The sequence below is a fragment of the Brettanomyces nanus genome, chromosome 1, assembly GCF_011074865.1.
Source record: "Brettanomyces nanus chromosome 1, complete sequence".
Classification (NCBI taxonomy): domain Eukaryota; kingdom Fungi; phylum Ascomycota; class Pichiomycetes; order Pichiales; family Pichiaceae; genus Brettanomyces; species Brettanomyces nanus.
The window spans coordinates 2,408,596-2,426,363 of NC_052374.1; the positions used below are offsets into that span (position 1 = coordinate 2,408,596).

The 17,768-nt window shown below is 42.1% G+C and overlaps 8 protein-coding genes across 8 annotated transcripts; 4 read left to right on the top strand and 4 right to left on the bottom strand.

The window, feature by feature from the left end:
* Positions 1 to 281: 281 nt before the first annotated feature.
* On the top strand, positions 282 to 1,139 carry IPP1 (Inorganic pyrophosphatase; the record flags this gene model as incomplete). The annotated part of the gene is made up of 1 exon (XM_038921442.1): positions 282 to 1,139. One exon carries the CDS (start codon positions 282 to 284, stop codon positions 1,137 to 1,139), a length of 858 nt encoding a protein of 285 aa, XP_038777370.1.
* A 64-nt stretch (positions 1,140 to 1,203) lies between these two features.
* On the bottom strand, positions 1,204 to 1,938 carry FOA43_001120 (uncharacterized protein; the record flags this gene model as incomplete). Its single annotated transcript, XM_038921443.1, has 1 exon — positions 1,204 to 1,938. The coding sequence occupies one exon, from the start codon at positions 1,936 to 1,938 to the stop codon at positions 1,204 to 1,206; it is 735 nt and encodes a 244-aa protein (XP_038777371.1).
* Positions 1,939 to 2,289: 351 nt separating this feature from the next.
* Positions 2,290 to 4,590, top strand: FOA43_001121 (uncharacterized protein; the record flags this gene model as incomplete). Its single annotated transcript, XM_038921444.1, has 1 exon — positions 2,290 to 4,590. The coding sequence occupies one exon, from the start codon at positions 2,290 to 2,292 to the stop codon at positions 4,588 to 4,590; it is 2,301 nt and encodes a 766-aa protein (XP_038777372.1).
* Positions 4,591 to 4,958: 368 nt separating this feature from the next.
* FOA43_001122 (uncharacterized protein) lies at positions 4,959 to 11,579 on the top strand (the record flags this gene model as incomplete). Its single annotated transcript, XM_038921445.1, has 1 exon — positions 4,959 to 11,579. One exon carries the CDS (start codon positions 4,959 to 4,961, stop codon positions 11,577 to 11,579), a length of 6,621 nt encoding a protein of 2,206 aa, XP_038777373.1.
* A 71-nt stretch (positions 11,580 to 11,650) lies between these two features.
* Positions 11,651 to 12,721, bottom strand: NCS6 (nucleotidyltransferase; the record flags this gene model as incomplete). Its single annotated transcript, XM_038921446.1, has 1 exon — positions 11,651 to 12,721. One exon carries the CDS (start codon positions 12,719 to 12,721, stop codon positions 11,651 to 11,653), a length of 1,071 nt encoding a protein of 356 aa, XP_038777374.1.
* A 197-nt stretch (positions 12,722 to 12,918) lies between these two features.
* On the top strand, positions 12,919 to 14,118 carry FOA43_001124 (uncharacterized protein; the record flags this gene model as incomplete). The annotated part of the gene is made up of 1 exon (XM_038921447.1): positions 12,919 to 14,118. One exon carries the CDS (start codon positions 12,919 to 12,921, stop codon positions 14,116 to 14,118), a length of 1,200 nt encoding a protein of 399 aa, XP_038777375.1.
* A 52-nt stretch (positions 14,119 to 14,170) lies between these two features.
* Positions 14,171 to 15,064, bottom strand: FOA43_001125 (uncharacterized protein; the record flags this gene model as incomplete). The annotated part of the gene is made up of 1 exon (XM_038921448.1): positions 14,171 to 15,064. One exon carries the CDS (start codon positions 15,062 to 15,064, stop codon positions 14,171 to 14,173), a length of 894 nt encoding a protein of 297 aa, XP_038777376.1.
* Positions 15,065 to 15,393: 329 nt separating this feature from the next.
* On the bottom strand, positions 15,394 to 17,400 carry FOA43_001126 (uncharacterized protein; the record flags this gene model as incomplete). The annotated part of the gene is made up of 1 exon (XM_038921449.1): positions 15,394 to 17,400. The coding sequence occupies one exon, from the start codon at positions 17,398 to 17,400 to the stop codon at positions 15,394 to 15,396; it is 2,007 nt and encodes a 668-aa protein (XP_038777377.1).
* Positions 17,401 to 17,768: the final 368 nt, after the last annotated feature.

A 17,768-nucleotide genomic window follows, 5' to 3' on the forward strand; every position in this document is an offset into this window, starting at 1 on the left:
TTTGGTTCTCATCTTTTTTACTTATTCGTTTATTCATTTTTTTTTGTCTTGATTTAGGTAGCTTCTTCATTAATCTTAATAATTGTTCCATGCGTCCGTAGAATATCAAGGTCCTTCAACTAAGGCCGTCTCGGTCGCGTTTCGACTCGCCCAAAATTTTTTTTTTCATTTGAGTGGAAGAAAGTTGAATCAAAGCGAATTGAGGGTGTCACCTCTTTTTACAACTGTTGCTTCTTCTTAACGGTTCAACACATTCAAAAACAACTTTTTTTATTTCATCAATGACTTACGCTACAAGAGAAGTGGGTGCCCCTTACACCCTTGATTACAAGGTTTACGTCGAAAAGGATGGAAAGCCTGTCTCATCGTTCCACGACATTCCATTGTACGCGGATGAATCAAAGAAGATCTTGAACATGGTTGTAGAGATCCCAAGATGGACCAATGCAAAGATGGAGATCAACAAGGATTGCCCTCTAAATCCAATTAAGCAGGATACGAAGAAGGGAAAGTTGAGATTTGTCAGAAATTGCTTCCCTCATCACGGTTACATCCATAACTACGGTGCTTTCCCACAAACTTGGGAAGACCCTAACGTCATCAATCCGGAGACTCATGCTGCTGGTGACAATGATCCATTGGATGTCTGCGAGATTGGTGAGACAATTGGTTACGTTGGTCAGGTCAAACAGGTCAAGGTACTCGGTGTTATGGCATTGTTGGATGACGGTGAGACTGACTGGAAGGTCATTGTCATTGACGTTCATGATCCATTGGCACCTAAGTTGAATGATGTTGAGGACGTTGAAAGACATCTCCCAGGTTTGTTGAGAGCCACTAATGAATGGTTCCGTATCTACAAGATCCCAGATGGAAAGCCAGAGAACCAATTTGCTTTCTCCGGTGAGTGCAAGAACAAGAAGTATGCCGAGGCCGTCATTGAGGAGTGCAGTCAGGCCTGGAAAGCCTTGATTTCCGGTAAATCTAAGGATGACAAGGGAATTTCTTTGGCTAATACTACCTTGTCTAACTCCATCACTTACACTACTGATGCCAATATTCCTAAGGCCAGTCCATTGGCTCCTGCTCCAATTGACAAGTCTATTGACAAGTGGTTTTTCATCAGTGGCTCTGCTTAGATGCGGTAGCTGATATATGATATAATTGAATAAATTATCAATAAAACATGCTGTAACTTTGACTCTATATTATGTTCTTAACAATTGTTAGAAATCTCTGGATTTTTTTGGGGTCCTTAACTCCTTGTGTCTCTACTCCTCCACTAACATCCACCCCCACACAGCCATCCACGTTCACTGCTCGACCGACATTTTCGGGCGTTAGGCCCCCAGCTAAAATAAATCGACCATCTAGTTTACTGTAAAACTCGCTGGCATTAGTCCAGTTGATTAAATGGCCTTCTCCACCAACCTCTGAGTCTAGTAAAGTAAGAAAATGACGGTGAGTTTCCACGGCCAGCTCAATGTTATCACTCTGTAGCACAAATCTTGCTATCACGGGTAAATCTATAGCGCTAGCATACTCTTCAATGTCCTCGGAGCCGTGAAGCTGCACGAAATCGAGGTTTAATCGATGACTGATTTCTATCACCTCTTTTAAGGATTGGTTTCTGAACACTCCAACTAGGAAAGGTCCATTTTCTATAATAAGCTGTGCACAATAATCAAACCAGTTGGATCCAGTCAACTTGGACTCTCTTGCTATCTTCAATAATTCCTTACTAGTCTGATGTACTCTATCTAGTTTCTGGCGTCTGTCTTGGCATAGCTGTGCTATCTGCATCGCCTGATCAGCATCCACTGTCCTTTTCCGCCCAGGAACAAGGATCACACCAACAAGGTTTGCTCCTGAATCAATAGCAACTCTAGCAGCTTCTTGATCTTTCAAACCACATATCTTCGCCACTTTATTCACCATTGAAAATTAGATACTTACAAGGATTAGTCAGACAGACTCAGAGCTTAAAATCCGCCCTGAAATACTCGCGACCCGGAGTTCTGTCGTGAGCGAAAATGGATTTCTAGGGATTTCGAAGCACTTCATGAGTATTTTGAAAGGATCAATGCCACAATGAAGAATTTATTACCCTTTGCCAGCTGTACCAATTCCAATGAGGAAGGGTTTAGATAGTGTTTCTAGTATCAATTTCTTATCTTCTCTGGCGGTCCCCCATCATTTTCCTCGATCACTCTAATAAAGGAGCGGCTGTGACCTACGTGAAATCGCACTTTTGTAGATCTCATGCATTTTTCCGGACATTCACTAATCATGGGACTTATTGACCGTTTGAAAGGTAAGTTCGAGCAGAATTTTGATGTTCAAAGTGATCAGACTCCTCAATGGAATCTGCATCAGAACTCCAATAAGCCACTTCCTCAGCAGCCATTACCACCACCTCCTATTCCTGCTCGAGACTATCGATTGAACAAACCGTTAACTCCCTCATCTTCACTATTCTCACCGATCTCTATTAGTCCCCCTGTTTCGCAGATTGAAAAGACTGATTTTCACCCTGTTCCTCTTCCTTCCTTCTATAATCAGGAAGGTCCCATCGAGACAAATAACTTTTATGGTAATCTCCTAGTGGAAAAGCAGGATTTACCGGTATGGACTCATCCCTACAGCGTCTGGAAATGCGATGATGACCAGTTCAAAGGTCTTGCCGTATCACATATCTCATCTAAGCAGAAAGTCTTTGGTGATGTCCCCAATTCAAACCCTTGCAAATACTTCTTCTCGCCAGTAGGTATATGTTCCTTGCTTCTAGGCGCTGTGGAATTCCAGCATGGTTTTGATCTCAAATTGGGAGAATGTAAACGCTTCAGCTGTGGTACCCGCTTTGAAACAAGAGGTGCTAGCGGTTCTCTGATTGCAAAACTTGTCCAAGGAATGGGAATGGTGTCCGGGTTGTATTCCGGAAACATAACCCCCAGATTGGCGAGTAAAGTTGGCTTTCAGAGCTTCGACAATAAAGGAAGGACCGTGAATGGCCTGAGTAAGCACGTTATTAAGTTGTTTGATGGTACCAAATGGATTCTTTATTCTTCTGTTAACACATGGAGACAAGAAACGCCTAATTCCATTGTGGCTGCCACGCAGGTCAACGATGTATCTCTAGTCCAAATTGCCAAATTACCTGGTAATGGTAACGAGTCAACATACGACGATTCTGCCGGTGCATTTGTGACCGACATGACTCTTTCTGGCTCTGCTGATCATGGTAAGGCTACCTATAAGCTGAACTACACTATTGGTGGAAATTCAGGCTCAGGTAAGGTCATTCAATGGTTCTTGCCTCATCATTATGACTCTGCAGATTCCTCGATGGATTTGCAATTATTACAGGGAGCTGAGCTTGATTCCACTTGCAAGGGTACAATGAAAGCCTATTTGACCGACTCATTTGTGATGAGCGAGCAGCTTCCACCTAAAGAATTGCAGTTCAACCCGTATAAAGAGGGTAAAGGCTGCAAGGGATGTTCTTCTGATAGTCTATGGATTATCAGAAAAGTGGCTACGGAGGAAATAGATTCATTTGACGTGATTAATGCATCCAATACAGACTCTATGTACACCGCGGGAAAGATATTGGATAAAGGAGCGTTTATTCTTTATGTGGCCGCATTTGTGCTTCAAGATAAGAACCTAGTCAGAACACAACTAGACAAAATGAAACAAGCTTTTGAAAGGTTTATCAGCAACAACCAACAGGAACCGTTGGTTTATAATACCAGTTGGAAAGGAGTTGTGTCCTCTGCTGGCTTGAAAGACGGTAACTTCTACTGTGATTTCGGTAATTGCTTCTACAACGATCATCATTTCCATTACGGCTACCACATTCATGCAGCCGCGTTGGTGGCACAGGTTGACCAGAAATATGGTGATGGAACGTTCTTCAATCATTGCAAGGACTGGATCGAAACATTGATTAGAGATGTTTGTAATCCAAGCGATCAGGACCGCTACTTTCCAGTGTTCCGATGTTTTGATTTCTTCAATGGCCACAGCTTTGCCAACGGCCTATTTGCTCATGGCGATGGCAAAGATGAGGAATCATCCAGTGAGGATTATCACTGTTACTACGGAATAAAATTGTGGGGGATAGTCAGTGGCAACGAGAAGCTAGACCAATTGGGATCGTTGATTTTGGCCATAGAGCGCAGAGCAATGAACATGTACATGCTCTACAGCGACGATAATCGTGTGATTCCAGTCAACTTCAAAGCCAACAAGGTTTCAGGTATATTATTTGAGAATAAGATTGATCACGCTACTTACTTCGGTATGAATAAAGAGTACATCCATGGAATTCACATGATTCCCATGACTCCAGTATCGAATTATATCAGAACTTCGCAGTTTGTCAGAGAAGAATGGGATCAGCAGCATCTAGGAGAACTAGTGAATCAGATCGACTCCGGGTGGAAGGGACTACTATGGTTAAATAAGGCAATAATTGATCCCCAAGGTGCATGGAATTTTTTTAGCGATAATGGATTTCAGGACAGATGGTTAGACAATGGCATGTCAAGAACTTGGAGTTTGGCCTACTGTTCGGGAATGATGTAACTCATATCTACGTTAAGTACAATTCGATATCGCATGACTATAGCTAAAATCTCGAGATCAAAGAGATAATAAGGTGAATAGAAAAATGAAAAAAATCTAAGTGGAATGACATTTCCCCGGCCAGAGATACGCGCGCTGAGAATTTTGAAATTTCAGATTTGGATTTTCGCTTTTGGTATTTGGCTTTTGGCATTTGGCATTTGGCATTTGCCTTTACTCGCCCTCGGGCGGATTTGGCAGGCTGGGGGTGCTGACTAGCGATTGTGCGGGGGATTGAAAACTGAGACATTGGGGGTCTTTCTGGTTCCTTCAGTACAGAGTAATTTTTCCTTTTCTAATCTTCTTTTATTCGTTCTATAGTATCTCAAATGTCGGATTATAAACGCAAGTACCCTCATAGAGGGGATCAGACTCCTAATATGTATCCCCCACGAGACCCTGTACCTGTGTCGAGATCGATCTCATCTGTGACCTTATCTAGAGGAGGATCTGGGGCGTTTAGTATGCAGGATCCTCGAAGACCTTTTAGTCCTGTGCCCAATCGAGAAGAGCAAAGCATTGAATATCAGAGATTGAACCGTTACAGACTTAATGTTCCTGATGATGACAATGAGGTGAGAAGACAACAGTTAAATAGAGACTCTGCCTTCTACGCCACCAGGACTATAGAGGACGTGAGACCAGAGCAATTACTTCCTTATAAAACTGAATCTATACGGGAGCAGTATCGTTACCTATGTCATATAGTGACACACATTTACATTGCGATCAAGTCTCTTGATTTGAAGAGTAATATATCCATCGGTGTCGCTGACTTGGACAAAGCTCGTGACGCTTTGATGACAGATCAGAGTACTGAAGATTTCTTGAAAGCTCAGAAAGAAGCTCCCGATACAGAGCAAGCTGAGGGTGAACGATTTGAGACTTTGATGCATACGGAAAGTGAAGCAGATGAGGATGACGAGGAAGAAGATGACGAAGATTCTTGGTACGAGTCTGATTTGAGTTCTGATGACGAAGACGAGAATATGTTTGCTTCCACTCCTGTCTCAAAGGTCGGAAATAAGTCGGCTTCTGTGATTGGTTTGAAGTACTGGACCAAAGAGCTAAAAAATCTTCTTACAATTGGTCTTGTTATGCCTGCATCGTTGAGTGCTTCTTTGGTTAAGGTATTCTATGCTGTGATACTTTCTCGCGGTCAGAATATTGATATCGGCTTTTACACCGATGTAGTCGTTGCTTTAATCAAAGAGAAAGAAGTGTTGAAAGAAATTGGACTCAAAGTCGAATGGGAACCAATCTACAAGGAATTGGCATCCCAAATGACATCTCCTAATGCTTCCAGTCACATGACTGATGATCTCAGATTCAAGCGACTTGGGAGGTTTTCGTTGGCTATTAACAGCTTTTTCGATGAGGACTGTATTCCCAAAATTATGGAAAGGATCATGGGCAAGTACACTAATCAGACGATCGCTACTTCGTTTATCCAGGTGGCCGTCATGCTTCCTTTAGTTTTTAAGAACCCAGTTATACATTCTGATGGCTCTATAACCTATGATAAGCGTGATATTAGACATTACTTACCCGTGCTCTTTAGCTGCTGGGCTACTCAACGATCCAACAAGGAGATTGCCTGTCTTGTTTCTGTTATTGCTAATATTGCTGAAGCCGCATTATCTGAGGGCTCGAAGCATCCTGAACGTGTTATTATGGGCACTTATGGTATTTTTACCAAGGAGCAATTTGGTATGTTTGTCAATCAGTTGGTAGTGACCACCCGTGTGACGCTTGATGAAAAGCAGTCAAGGTATGTCAAACTCCTTGTAGATTTATTGGTTCATTCCCTAACTTCCCGCTATGCTTTTGAAAAGGGTGGTGTTATGGATCTTCTGCGTACCTTTGCTAGCTCTATCCAAACCTTGGTTCATCCTTCTAATAGTGGAAGTTGGTCCACAATTCTTTCTCGTGTGATAAAGAGATTCGGTACTACTTATCACAGGCGTTTATTACAGGAAAGGGCTGATAAATCTCTGGTTGCTAAGCATTCCAATGACTTTTCTGGTTTAAAGAAAGATTACAGACTCTCTGAAGAAGTCACCAAGGAGTTTGTCGAGACTTTAACTCCACTTATTTTATATGGTGTTCAGTCGAAATCGTCAAATCAACGTCGTCGGTATGTGACTGCACTTCAGACTTTGTGCTTCATATCTCCTAATCAGATCCTTGATAGTGTTCTTCTCGATATTTACAGTTCGTTTGAAACTGTGAATTCCACGCATCGTATAAATGTTGTGCTTCGTGAATTGACTGCCCTTGCTAGATATATGGCTCAGCTGCCTGTATACAGAGTCCATCTACCAAGACTTTTGTCAATGCTTGTACCCGGTGTTGATTCCAATGATGCTCAGAAAACTATTCTTACCATTGGACTAATCAAACTTGTTGCTACTGTGGTTCCGTTTGTTGATCTTAGCGAGGGTATGGGTGATGGCGGAATGCTTGCTATGAATTTCACTAGTCAACACTTGGCTTACCTAGAGGCTAAGTTTTATGAATCTTCCCAAAAGAGAGATGAGTTTTTGATTGCCGAGGACAAAGTTCCTGATAAATTTGATTTCGACCAAGAATTGGAGCTCGAGGCCTTAAAATCTGCAACTTCCTCGTTTCCCGAGTTTATTAGTCAATTTTGTGATGGCTGTTTCAAATATCTCGAATATTCTCCCAACGTGGAAGGAGATGATGGTATAGAAGCACGTGCTTCTATTCTTATGTCTCGTTGTTTTGATTCTCTTATCGAATCACTTAGTGATGACCTCTTCAAGATTGTCGCTGACAAATTCTACGAGTACATTACGAACAATGTGAAACACCTTGTCGCTTTAGTTTTCTCCAACATAGCTGAGCTAATTGTTCGTAGAGATCCCAAGAATCAACTTCCAAAACTTTTTGGCTATCTCATTCTTCAAGTTAGAGAAGAAATCTCGGAGGGCGCTGGTACTACTCGTACTCAGGAAGTTTTGGGTAAAGATGCCAGACTTATCTGGTATCTCAAACTTCTCTGTGGTACATGTTTGGGTGCAGGTAAATATCTTGTTCCTTATTTGCCAGAACTTCAGAAGTTCATTCTGACAGACACAAATTTGCTGAAAGGTGAGGCTGCCTACTCGATTAGTCTTTTAGTTAATTCATCTTTTGCTAGCGTCTCTTGCACTCGACCTTTGGAGAGACGACTCATTTCACAAGATTGGCTTAACAGGCATGGAGGTAAAGTTACTGAGGCTTGCTGGGGTGGTTTTCAGTTTGATCCCTACCGACTTGATATTGCAAACTTGCAATTTGAATGGTATCAACCCTCCGCTAGTGAGGTCGATCCTCTTGTGGATGTGTTTGAGGCTGTTTCTGAGTTCTCTTTGGAGAAGTTGAGAGACTTCATAAGAGATTTCGATCCCAAACAAAAGCTATCGTTGGACGTCACAGATGAACTCTCCTACCATATCAACATGCTTGATGGTGCCATTTCTGGTATTTGTACCCTTTTTGATCCTAGCTTCAAGCCTCATATGCTTGAACCTGCAAAGGTTTTGAGCAGTAGGTCCAACTCCTCCGGTCTTCCAGGCATGGGTCCCGGAGCTGGCGTTCGCAACAATTGTCCTACCACAGGTCTCTCTGCAAGTGCTTCTACTGTATCACTTGTTTCAATGATTCCTTCTTCTGCTATCGATGGCTCAACATCAAGACTTGCAAGTCCTACTCCCGACGATCGTGGTACTTCGGCCCCTGGGGACTATCACTCTGATGACATTATTGAACAGATTGACTCAAAATTTGAAGCTCCTGTGGATAGAGAGGACTCTTTGGAGTCAAGTAGTCTGACTGTAGATGAGTACGTTGTTCCAGACTCTGAGATGCCCAGTGGAACGTCAACCCCTTCGTTGATGGGAGGATCTGGCGAATTCGAATCGATTGATGCGTCTCTTACTGATCGTTCTTCCAGTTTGTACACTTTCGGTTATTATTTTGATGGCAATACCTTTACAAAGCTTTCAGATCCATCGTACGTGAAACTACACAAAGTTAGAGAGAGAATTGGTCATGTTCTACACGATCTTGCCGGCGCTCTGCTTTACCATGATGGTTCCATTGAATTGATTGGTAACGTCATACAGGCCATTAGTGGCTGGCTTAAAAACTGTGGCTATTTCAGCTCTAATTGCCCTCTATTCATTGATAATATCCATTTGGTCAGTTTGCTTGATTGCCAGGGTGTCAACAGTCCGTTTAGCAGGGTTGTTTTTGGTGCTAGAGCTGCCATTTACCATTGCAATAGAATAAATATTTCTCGTTGCACAAGACTTCCCACTGGCACTGACAGGCTTCTTATTAGAGATCTAGTTTCGCTTTCTGCGTCAAGTTACAATATAACTTCTTATCATGCCAGTTCTGTTCTTATCTCTGCCTTGAGTAAGATTATGAACTGCACGTATATTGTTTTTGGCATTCTTAAAGAGTGGGAATCTGCATTGGCAAACAAGGATGAAGATAAACTGCAGAACATTCTCCGATTGTTTTCGCTTCGTAAGTTTCGTGGACTTGCCGAAAAGAACAGCCGTTATCTCAAGAAATATGAGGAGTTATTGGTGAGGTCTATTGAAATTGACGAATATCAGATCACTTCCTTGGCATTGAAGCTCTACGGCTCTATTAAGAAGTATGTGAGAATCCCTTGTAAGGTGTGCCTCATGGACTTTGATGCTGTTGAGAGTATCAGACCTCCGGATTCTGATATCGATCGTCGTATTAGAGCTCTTAAGCTAGCTAAAGAAACCAAAAAGAAGATTTATTTCAATTTGATTTCGAGGCTTATATCAAGGACAGTTCATCGTACTACGAAACACCTTTATTGGAAATTTTTGTTGAAGGCGTTAGAGCTTATTGCAAGTCTCAATACCCACTTTGAGATTACTCTCAGTCCAGAGATTTTGAAGGTTTTGGCGAAGAATGTTAATGGCGTTCATCCCCTTGTTACAAAGAAGTGTGTCATCTGGATGGCATCAATTTTGGATGTCGCCACCACAAAGGGCCTGTTCAACTATAATTTGGATGAGATCATGTCGGTTGAACCTCCAGAGCCTGACATTGTTGCGTTGTCAGCGGTTTTGGAGGAGCCAGATTCTGATCACTTCTTCGCTGAAATGAGGAACTTTAAGAACCCAAAATTCTTTATTGATAGCAAGTACTGGGTGCCTACTCTTTCATGGTTCAAGGACATTAAAGTGATTGATGCATCTTATCAGAAGACAAGTTTAGGATTCAGCCGTCAAGACGATAAATCCATTCACAAATTTGGTACTTATGTTTCCAAAACTTGGATTATGGATATCTTAAGGTTTCACATAGAGGAATCTGAATCTAATACGGCCTTCTTACCTGGTATAGCATATTTCATGTCTTATGTGGCTACCTTGTCTCTTCATGGCTACACGCCTAACTTCAAGTACGAAGATTTCTTTGATATTGTTGATGAGATCTACAAGAAAGATGAGAAATCCACGCATTTAGCCGTCAGTGAGATTTACACTGGCTTGCTCATATCATGTAGGACGGAACCTTCAAAATTAGCAGATACTGATCAGCGGATAGCTTCCAGGCTTGTTACTGTGTTCAAGAACGAGATTACTCAATCTACTCTTAACATCTGGAAAATATTCTGCTGGTGGGTTCCTGCCCATTTTGATCTCCGTAGATGCCCTCAAATTGTCAATGCTATCTGTGAATTTGATATTGATAGTACTGGTGACGTATCTCCGTTCAATACATTGGCTCGTGTGGCTTTTCTGAAGGCATACATCTCGTCTAATTTAAATCGGTACCATGAATTTGACGAAACTATCTCACGCTTATTCGGGGCCTTGGCCCATCCTTATCAAATTGTGGCGGAAAAAGTGGCTTCCACGTTGTTTGACTGCTTGTTGTATACCTCTACGAAATCATTCAATAGCTTTGATGAATATGTCGAAGCCAACTTAGTACCAAGGGATGGCCTGGGAATCTATCCGTTAGAATTGTCGAAGTCTTTCAGTGATTGTATTTATGCCTATTTTGATAGGGTTCATAGGCTTAGAGCTACCGTTGAAGGAATGAGTTCTCAGGAGATGGCCGAGAGCGAGTACATGTACACTGTTCGTGGGCTTCAATTCCTTCTTCTCAATATCTTGAAGACATCTCATGGTGACTTATTGTTCCCCTTCTTGAGAAACCATATTATTCCTCTAATGTTTGATTTGGACAATATGAAGGATGCCTGCAAATTGCTGCACATTAGTTCTCTTTTGCCCTTGTATTTGATCGCCTCTATTAGATATGATGCATCTGAGACAGCGAAAATTATCAAATTCCTTTGTGATGGTGCTGGTTTAACTGACCCAACCATTTCTCAGTCAATCCAACTTGTTACATTTAATCAAGCGTATTACATGGTCCGTTTCCTTACTATCACAGATATACAGAGAAAGGACCTTGTAGAACAATCCATTCTTTTCCTTTACAACAAGCATTTGGATGTCAGAGAACAAGGTGCAGCTTATTTCACACTCATCGTGCACTCTTTTATTGCGTCAAGTTCTGATGAGCTTATTCAAAAGTGTATACAGCGATTCCGTGGAATCGTTTCCTCCTTTAAGAAAGTGAAGGGAAGAAAATTGACCAATGAAGAAATGGCCAAGCTCCATGGAGCCACTCTTGGACTTGGTGCTTTGGTTCAAGCGTTTCCATATACTACTCCGCCGCCTCATTGGATGCCAAGAGTTCTATCTACATTGGCTAATAGATGCTCGTCATTTGATGGATTGGTGGGCAGAACAGCAAAGGATGTTCTCAGTAAATTCAAGAAGACGAGACAGGACACTTGGCAGATTGATTCCAAGTTCTTTACGCAAGAGCAGTTGGAAGATCTCGAGGGTGTTTTATGGAAGTCCTACTTTATTTAGCAAATGGATGTATTTTGAAATGTACAAATGATTGAATGTATTAGTTGTTTTGTAGAAAAGTAATTGGCCGTTCAAAAGGATAGATGTTCCAAAGTCTTAGTGAGCGTTGCTGCTCCGTCATTAACGGAAGGGTCTATCTGCACTTTGGCTCTATTAAGCTCCAATCCTTCAAGTAAAATGCATGCTTTACAAATCCGGTTTGTCGACAAATATCCGCATCTTTCACATCGGTTTCCATCCTTACTTGGAAGAGATACTGAACCATCAGCTCTCACTTCAACCTCCTTGTCGTGTATTCTTCTGGACTTTAGCTTAAACTGTTCTCCACTGTGAATGACATCCAATATACATGAAGGCCTTATTGTTTCGAGGTTCTTAAGCAAAGTTCTAGCAGTACCTCTAAATGCTTCGGGCGCATATGTGCATTCAGTACTGAAATAATCAAGCTTACGATAGTGCGCATATAGCACGATCTCCTTCTCATAGGCGTACTTGAATGGCTTGGATCTCTTTACTGGAGACCCTACAGAGTTGGTTGAGATGTTGACAGAATGTTCTAGACGTGCTGTATCGCCACGAAGCAAATTCAGAAGCACAGTTTCTGCCATATCATCAGCATTGTGACCTGTGATTACATGATGAATGCCAAGCTTTAGAGCGCCTCTATCTAGAGCCTGCCTTCTAAAAACACCACAATAGGTACACGACGATTTGATTCCGGAACAGGCAACAATCTCATCCATTGTCCAATCATACAAATCTTTGTAAGAGACAATTTCCAAGGGCATATCATACTGAGATTGGTTTCTCTTGACGGTTGCCAAGCTGTCGTCTCTATAGCCAACAATGCCTTCGTCTATACTAAGAAGAACCAACTCAAGTCCGTAGCTATATCTTTCGTTAAGTTTCTTCATCACTGCCGCCAAAACCGTAGAATCTTTACCTCCAGAAGCTCCGATAGCCACCTTCTCTCCAGGATGGAACAAGTGCTCCCGTTGAATAGAGTTATGGATCTCAGTCTCAAAGACATATATAAAGCACATTTTGCAAAGTTTTTGGAAGTTCTTAGGCCTCCTCATTACAGCCTTTCGACAATGGCATAGCTCACAAAGACTGAGTACATTTAAAAGTCTTTCTGGCATCTCCGATCTGCAATGAGGAATGATTCAATAGAGATCAGATCCACTAAGATATCGATCTCTCTTTTTTTTTTCACCCTCTATAACGGCTGTGCTCCGATCTATCTGCTCAAATTTTTTTGAACGACCGTAAACTGACGTGTCTTTTGTCATAACGAACACATCCTTTTTCCGTTGTCAGCTAAAGCCCAATTGTTATCATGAAGAGTTTACTCATCTCGTTGGTTGGTATTGCTTCATGTTTTAGTGGTGCCTGCGCACTTGAAGTTTCAGATGCTGATTTTGACGATGTTGTTCTCAACTCTAATAAGACTTCTTTTGTTAAGGTGTATGCCTCTTGGTGTTCACACTGTAAAGAGCTTGCTCCTGCATGGGAGGCTCTAGAGAAGGCTTATAAGGATAGTGAAGAGATCCAATTTATTGAAATTGATGGTGATAGGAACAAAAAGTTCTCCAAGCGCTTTAACGTTGATAGTTTCCCTGCTTTGAAGCTTTTCAAGCAGGACGACCTCACTAAGCCCATTGAGTACGAAGGAACTACAGAGTTGGAATCCTTGGATAATTTCGTCAAGGAAAACACAAAAATTGAGGTTGCTAAACCTGCTAAAATTTCTCGTGTGGTCAAATTGGATGATAGTTCATTTGACAGATTGGTGAGTAAAAACCATAAAAGTGCCTTCATTTTCTTTTCCTCTCAGAATTGTGAGGATTGTGCCATATGGGAGAATGCGTGGGAAAAATTGGCTGATGTGTTTCACTTAGAGATGGATAAAGTAATCATTGGTGAAGTTCTCAAAGAGGGCGACGAACCTGTCGATTATGTTACTGCCTTGTTCAAAGTTACTTCCTACCCAACCATCGTGTTTGTTGATAAGGGAAACACAGATAAACCAGAATTGTTTGCGGGATTATCGAGAATCGAAGATTTGCTCGACTTCCTAAACGAAAAACTTCACACGAAGAGAACGGCTACCGGAGAATTAATGGCCTCAGCAGGTACAATCCCACAAATGGACGAGTTGATGATTAACTATGTTAAGGCCGATATTCAGGATAGGCAGGACATGGTGGAAGATGTGATCACCGAGTTGAAAAAGGTTGATAGCACCGTTTATAAATATGAGATTAAGTATTACGCCAGAATCATCAGCGTTCTTTTAAGCATTGACAGCCGAAAGTTTGTTACTGCAGAGTTGGAACGTTTAGGCAACTTGAAGAAAGACAAAGATCTCGGTGCTGACGCTGCCGACAGGTTACAGATGAAACTCAATATGTTACAGTTGTGTGACGATGCTCTCAATGGAAAGCCTTATTCTGGCGAAGATACCACCGCCAAATCTGGCAAGACTACCAAGGTCGCCAAAGAGGCCAACAGAGTTCCAGAGAAAGATGAATTGTAAATATGTATATTAACCATTTACAGTTACGTCAAATGAATACATCACAAAGTGTTTACCAGTTCACGGCATGGTACTTTTTAGCGGTTCTGGTGATCTGCGGGAACACCTTACCTTTGAGAATAGTTTCGTTTATAATTGGACGCACGTTGAGAGGGGTACAACGGGCAAACCAGGCAAATTCTCCCCCCTTATTATATATGAGAACGTTAGCAGCAAATTTATGACCCCCAACATGGTTCACAAAGTCGACCGATACTCCATTTGGACGGTTATCTCCGATATCTCTGTAGTAACCCATGTCCCTCAATTGAGCGTCAAACTCTTTCTTCATGATTGGTGCCGTCTTTCCACATCTCTTATCTCTGGTACGATGGGAACAAAGAAACACGCGTGATTTGAAGATATCTGCTTCTAAAGTGGCACCCTCGATCTCTTTAGGCAAGTCCTTAAAAGATCCATGCTTAGCGGCCAAGATGTCGAGAACTTCAACCAATGCCTTATCACAGTTGGCTGTGGTAATACCCCTAACCCAGACAAAGTAGGGCATGATAAGAACGTCCGCCTTTTGTAATTTCTTGTACTGAGACTCCGTGCACGGCATGGCCATGGAAGTCACATTTAATTTCACCGTTCCGTACCTCTGGTAGTCGAAATCATTAATACTCTCTAGGACTGTACCAGGCAAATCGAATGCATCGTGCTTCCAGTCGTGGTTCCCCGTTGACACAAGTATGTGGAAATCAAAAGGTTTTGCACTTTCCCAGAGAGTCGTTGCTTCGTCTTCTGAGTTGAGTTTGAAACAGTTGCTGCGGAATGCATTGAGACATTCTGACCGATCACATCGTGAAGGCTCTCCAGATATAGGAATGATCTGAGATATTTCATTAGAGGGATTACTCTTCTCAGTCAGTCCAAGCCGACTTCCTAATTGGTTTATAAAGCCCATCTCAAGAACCGGGACAGATCAATGTGACTAACAACTGCAAGATCCCTTCCTAAAAATATTTTGGGATTAGTTCTTCGTTTATATAGTCTCTAGGAAAATGCCTCAGGCAAAAAATCTCTTTCACTATCCCCATTAGGTAAAAATGCCGTCCGGGCAGATTCACGTTCTACTGTCGAGCCACAAATGTATGCAACTAATTGGGGACGAGAATCGAAAGGATATGATAAACTCAACTTTGCAGATGCGTTTAGCAAGCCCACACTATGGTGCTTAACAAATTATTACCCCATACACGTATAAAAATAAATATAAACTATAAAAGAAAATCCTCAAGTGGACTCGTAATCAGTAGCGGAGAGAATATCGTAGTCCTCGGCAACATCAGCATCAGCATCAGCATCAGCATCAGCATCAGCATCAGCATCAGCATCAGCATCAGCATCAGCATCAGCATCAGCATCAGCATCAGCATCAGCATCAGCATCGGCATCAGCGCTGGTGCTGACGTTGGAGTTATCAACCACAGGAGCTTCAGTAATGCTCTCCTTTTCAGGCTCAACAACTACGAAGTCATCCCTAGGAAGTTCTGGAAACTTTAAGGTGCTGCTCATAGATTGAGATTCGGGCTCCGATTCTTTCACAATTTCTTTCACAGGCAGCTTCTTAAGAAATCCAAACGACTTCTTTCCCTGATAAACCTTTGTCTTATCGGTACCATCGACCAGGGTAATAGTCTCTACTTGATGGTCGACGATATGGAGGGCATCAATTGGATCTTTGAAATAATCCAACAAATCGACGTCAATGGTCTTCAAGGCAGCTGGAGTAAATTTATTTGGAGTAACCTCAATACCATTGATATCCTTGATACCGGAACCTTCAGTAAATCCAACATTAATCGCTGGTCTTTCAAAGCTGTCATTAGTCATGTTCCACAAACTCACATTGAGTAATCTTCCAGACTGTTGGAGGCAACAGGAGCAAAATATCTTTCCCTCGGAACCATTAACAGACTTGGTTTTCGCATCAAGTATGGATTGAACTTCAGTAGAGGAGGCAGCATTCTCTTTATTGTTAAAATCATTGATAATCTTACGTAGATTGGTCACTTTTGTTTCTTCGTCGTCGCCTGGAACCAAGTCAATGATAGATGCGTACTGAGAGGCCTGCACTTTCAACTTATCCAATTTTTCCCCCTGATCCTCGAAGTATTGCTCAAATTCATCGGCAACTTGATTGGGCATATTGCGAGTCATGAGGGGGCAGCAGCTACCACAGCTATCAATCGCCATTGATTTTGGAGACTCGGCCAACTTGATGACAAGCATTTGATGAGTACTCTTATGTTCCATTTCTTCCTTGTGGCCTTTCTCACATTCCTCGCAAAGGTCGAAATCAAAGCATTCCATGCACTTGTATCTGTTACCATGGATGACTCTGTCGCAACCATCACAGATAACAGTAGAGTGGACAACATCAGGAAACTCTGAGCCATCGGAACCAAGGAAACTGAAGGCTCTAGTAGAAGCAGAAACCTTCTCGACTTCCGACTTAGCCAATGTCAATTTCTTTAGCTTCTTCTCAAGTTCACCAATCCTGGACTCCAAAATCTCGTTCTCTGTGGTCGGCTTCTGGTTTGATTCAAGAGATTCGACACGCTTTTGAAGCTCTGAAATGGCACTGATAGCACTGATTGAAACAGAATCAACGCTTTCCTTCAATTGTTTACCGGCGTCCGTTCTCAAAAATCCGCTAATGGCATTGGTTGCTAAATCTACGCACGGGCCAAGAGGCTCTTCCAAATTGGAACATCTAAGAAAGCCATTAACTGCATCTTGGAAATTAAATGTATGCGGAGAAGACGGAACAAATCCAACAGGTGAACTTTCTTCAGCGGAATTAGTAGCTCTCCTGGTTGCTGCTGCAGGAGGAGTGGTTGGCTCTAAACATTCCAAACTAGAAGTGTTCTTCAAGAACATCAAAGAAAGCTTGAGCTTGTGTCGAACTTGCAAGCTTCTCTTCATTGCCTGATAGTCCGATGGACCATTGAGTGTAACATATTTCTGCTGCTTCATCGACCTTCTAGCAATGCTAACGGTGAATGATTTGTTGTGGAGCAAGGACCAAATCTCCTGAAAGGCACTTTTGTCCAAGGCCAAGCGTTTCAACCGATTGTTGATGGTCTTCATGAGTGAGTCTTTGTTGGAGAGAACCGAAGGTTTCTCCATAAACTCCAATCCCACGTCGTTGAAAAGAACACCTGGAGATACATAGAATTTAACCTTGACAGAGACATTCTGGCTGTTCTCTGGGTGCGAAGCTGTGATTTGAGACATGAGAATAAATACGGAATTCTTACTAAATAAGAAAAAGAGAGCCGAAAAGATATTAGGAAAGAAAAAAAGGCGAACAACGAACGGAAGGACGAATAGACAAACAAACGGTTGCCATTCTTTTTGTCTTTGCCCCCCTTTTCCCGCAATCGCATCAACTCATAAAATGCCTTTCTGGTAATTTTGCTGATAAGGGAGAGGCAGTCGGCGCGACTAACAGCACGACGAATCGTTTCCGATAGATCCAGCAAACGTGATGACTTCATAAGCCGCCGCGCTGAGAAAATTAGAAGTGGAGTTGAAAATGACAACAGCGAAAAAAAAAATTTCGAGATCATCTTCAATTACAAAGAGTAAACTTCTCTGGCTTT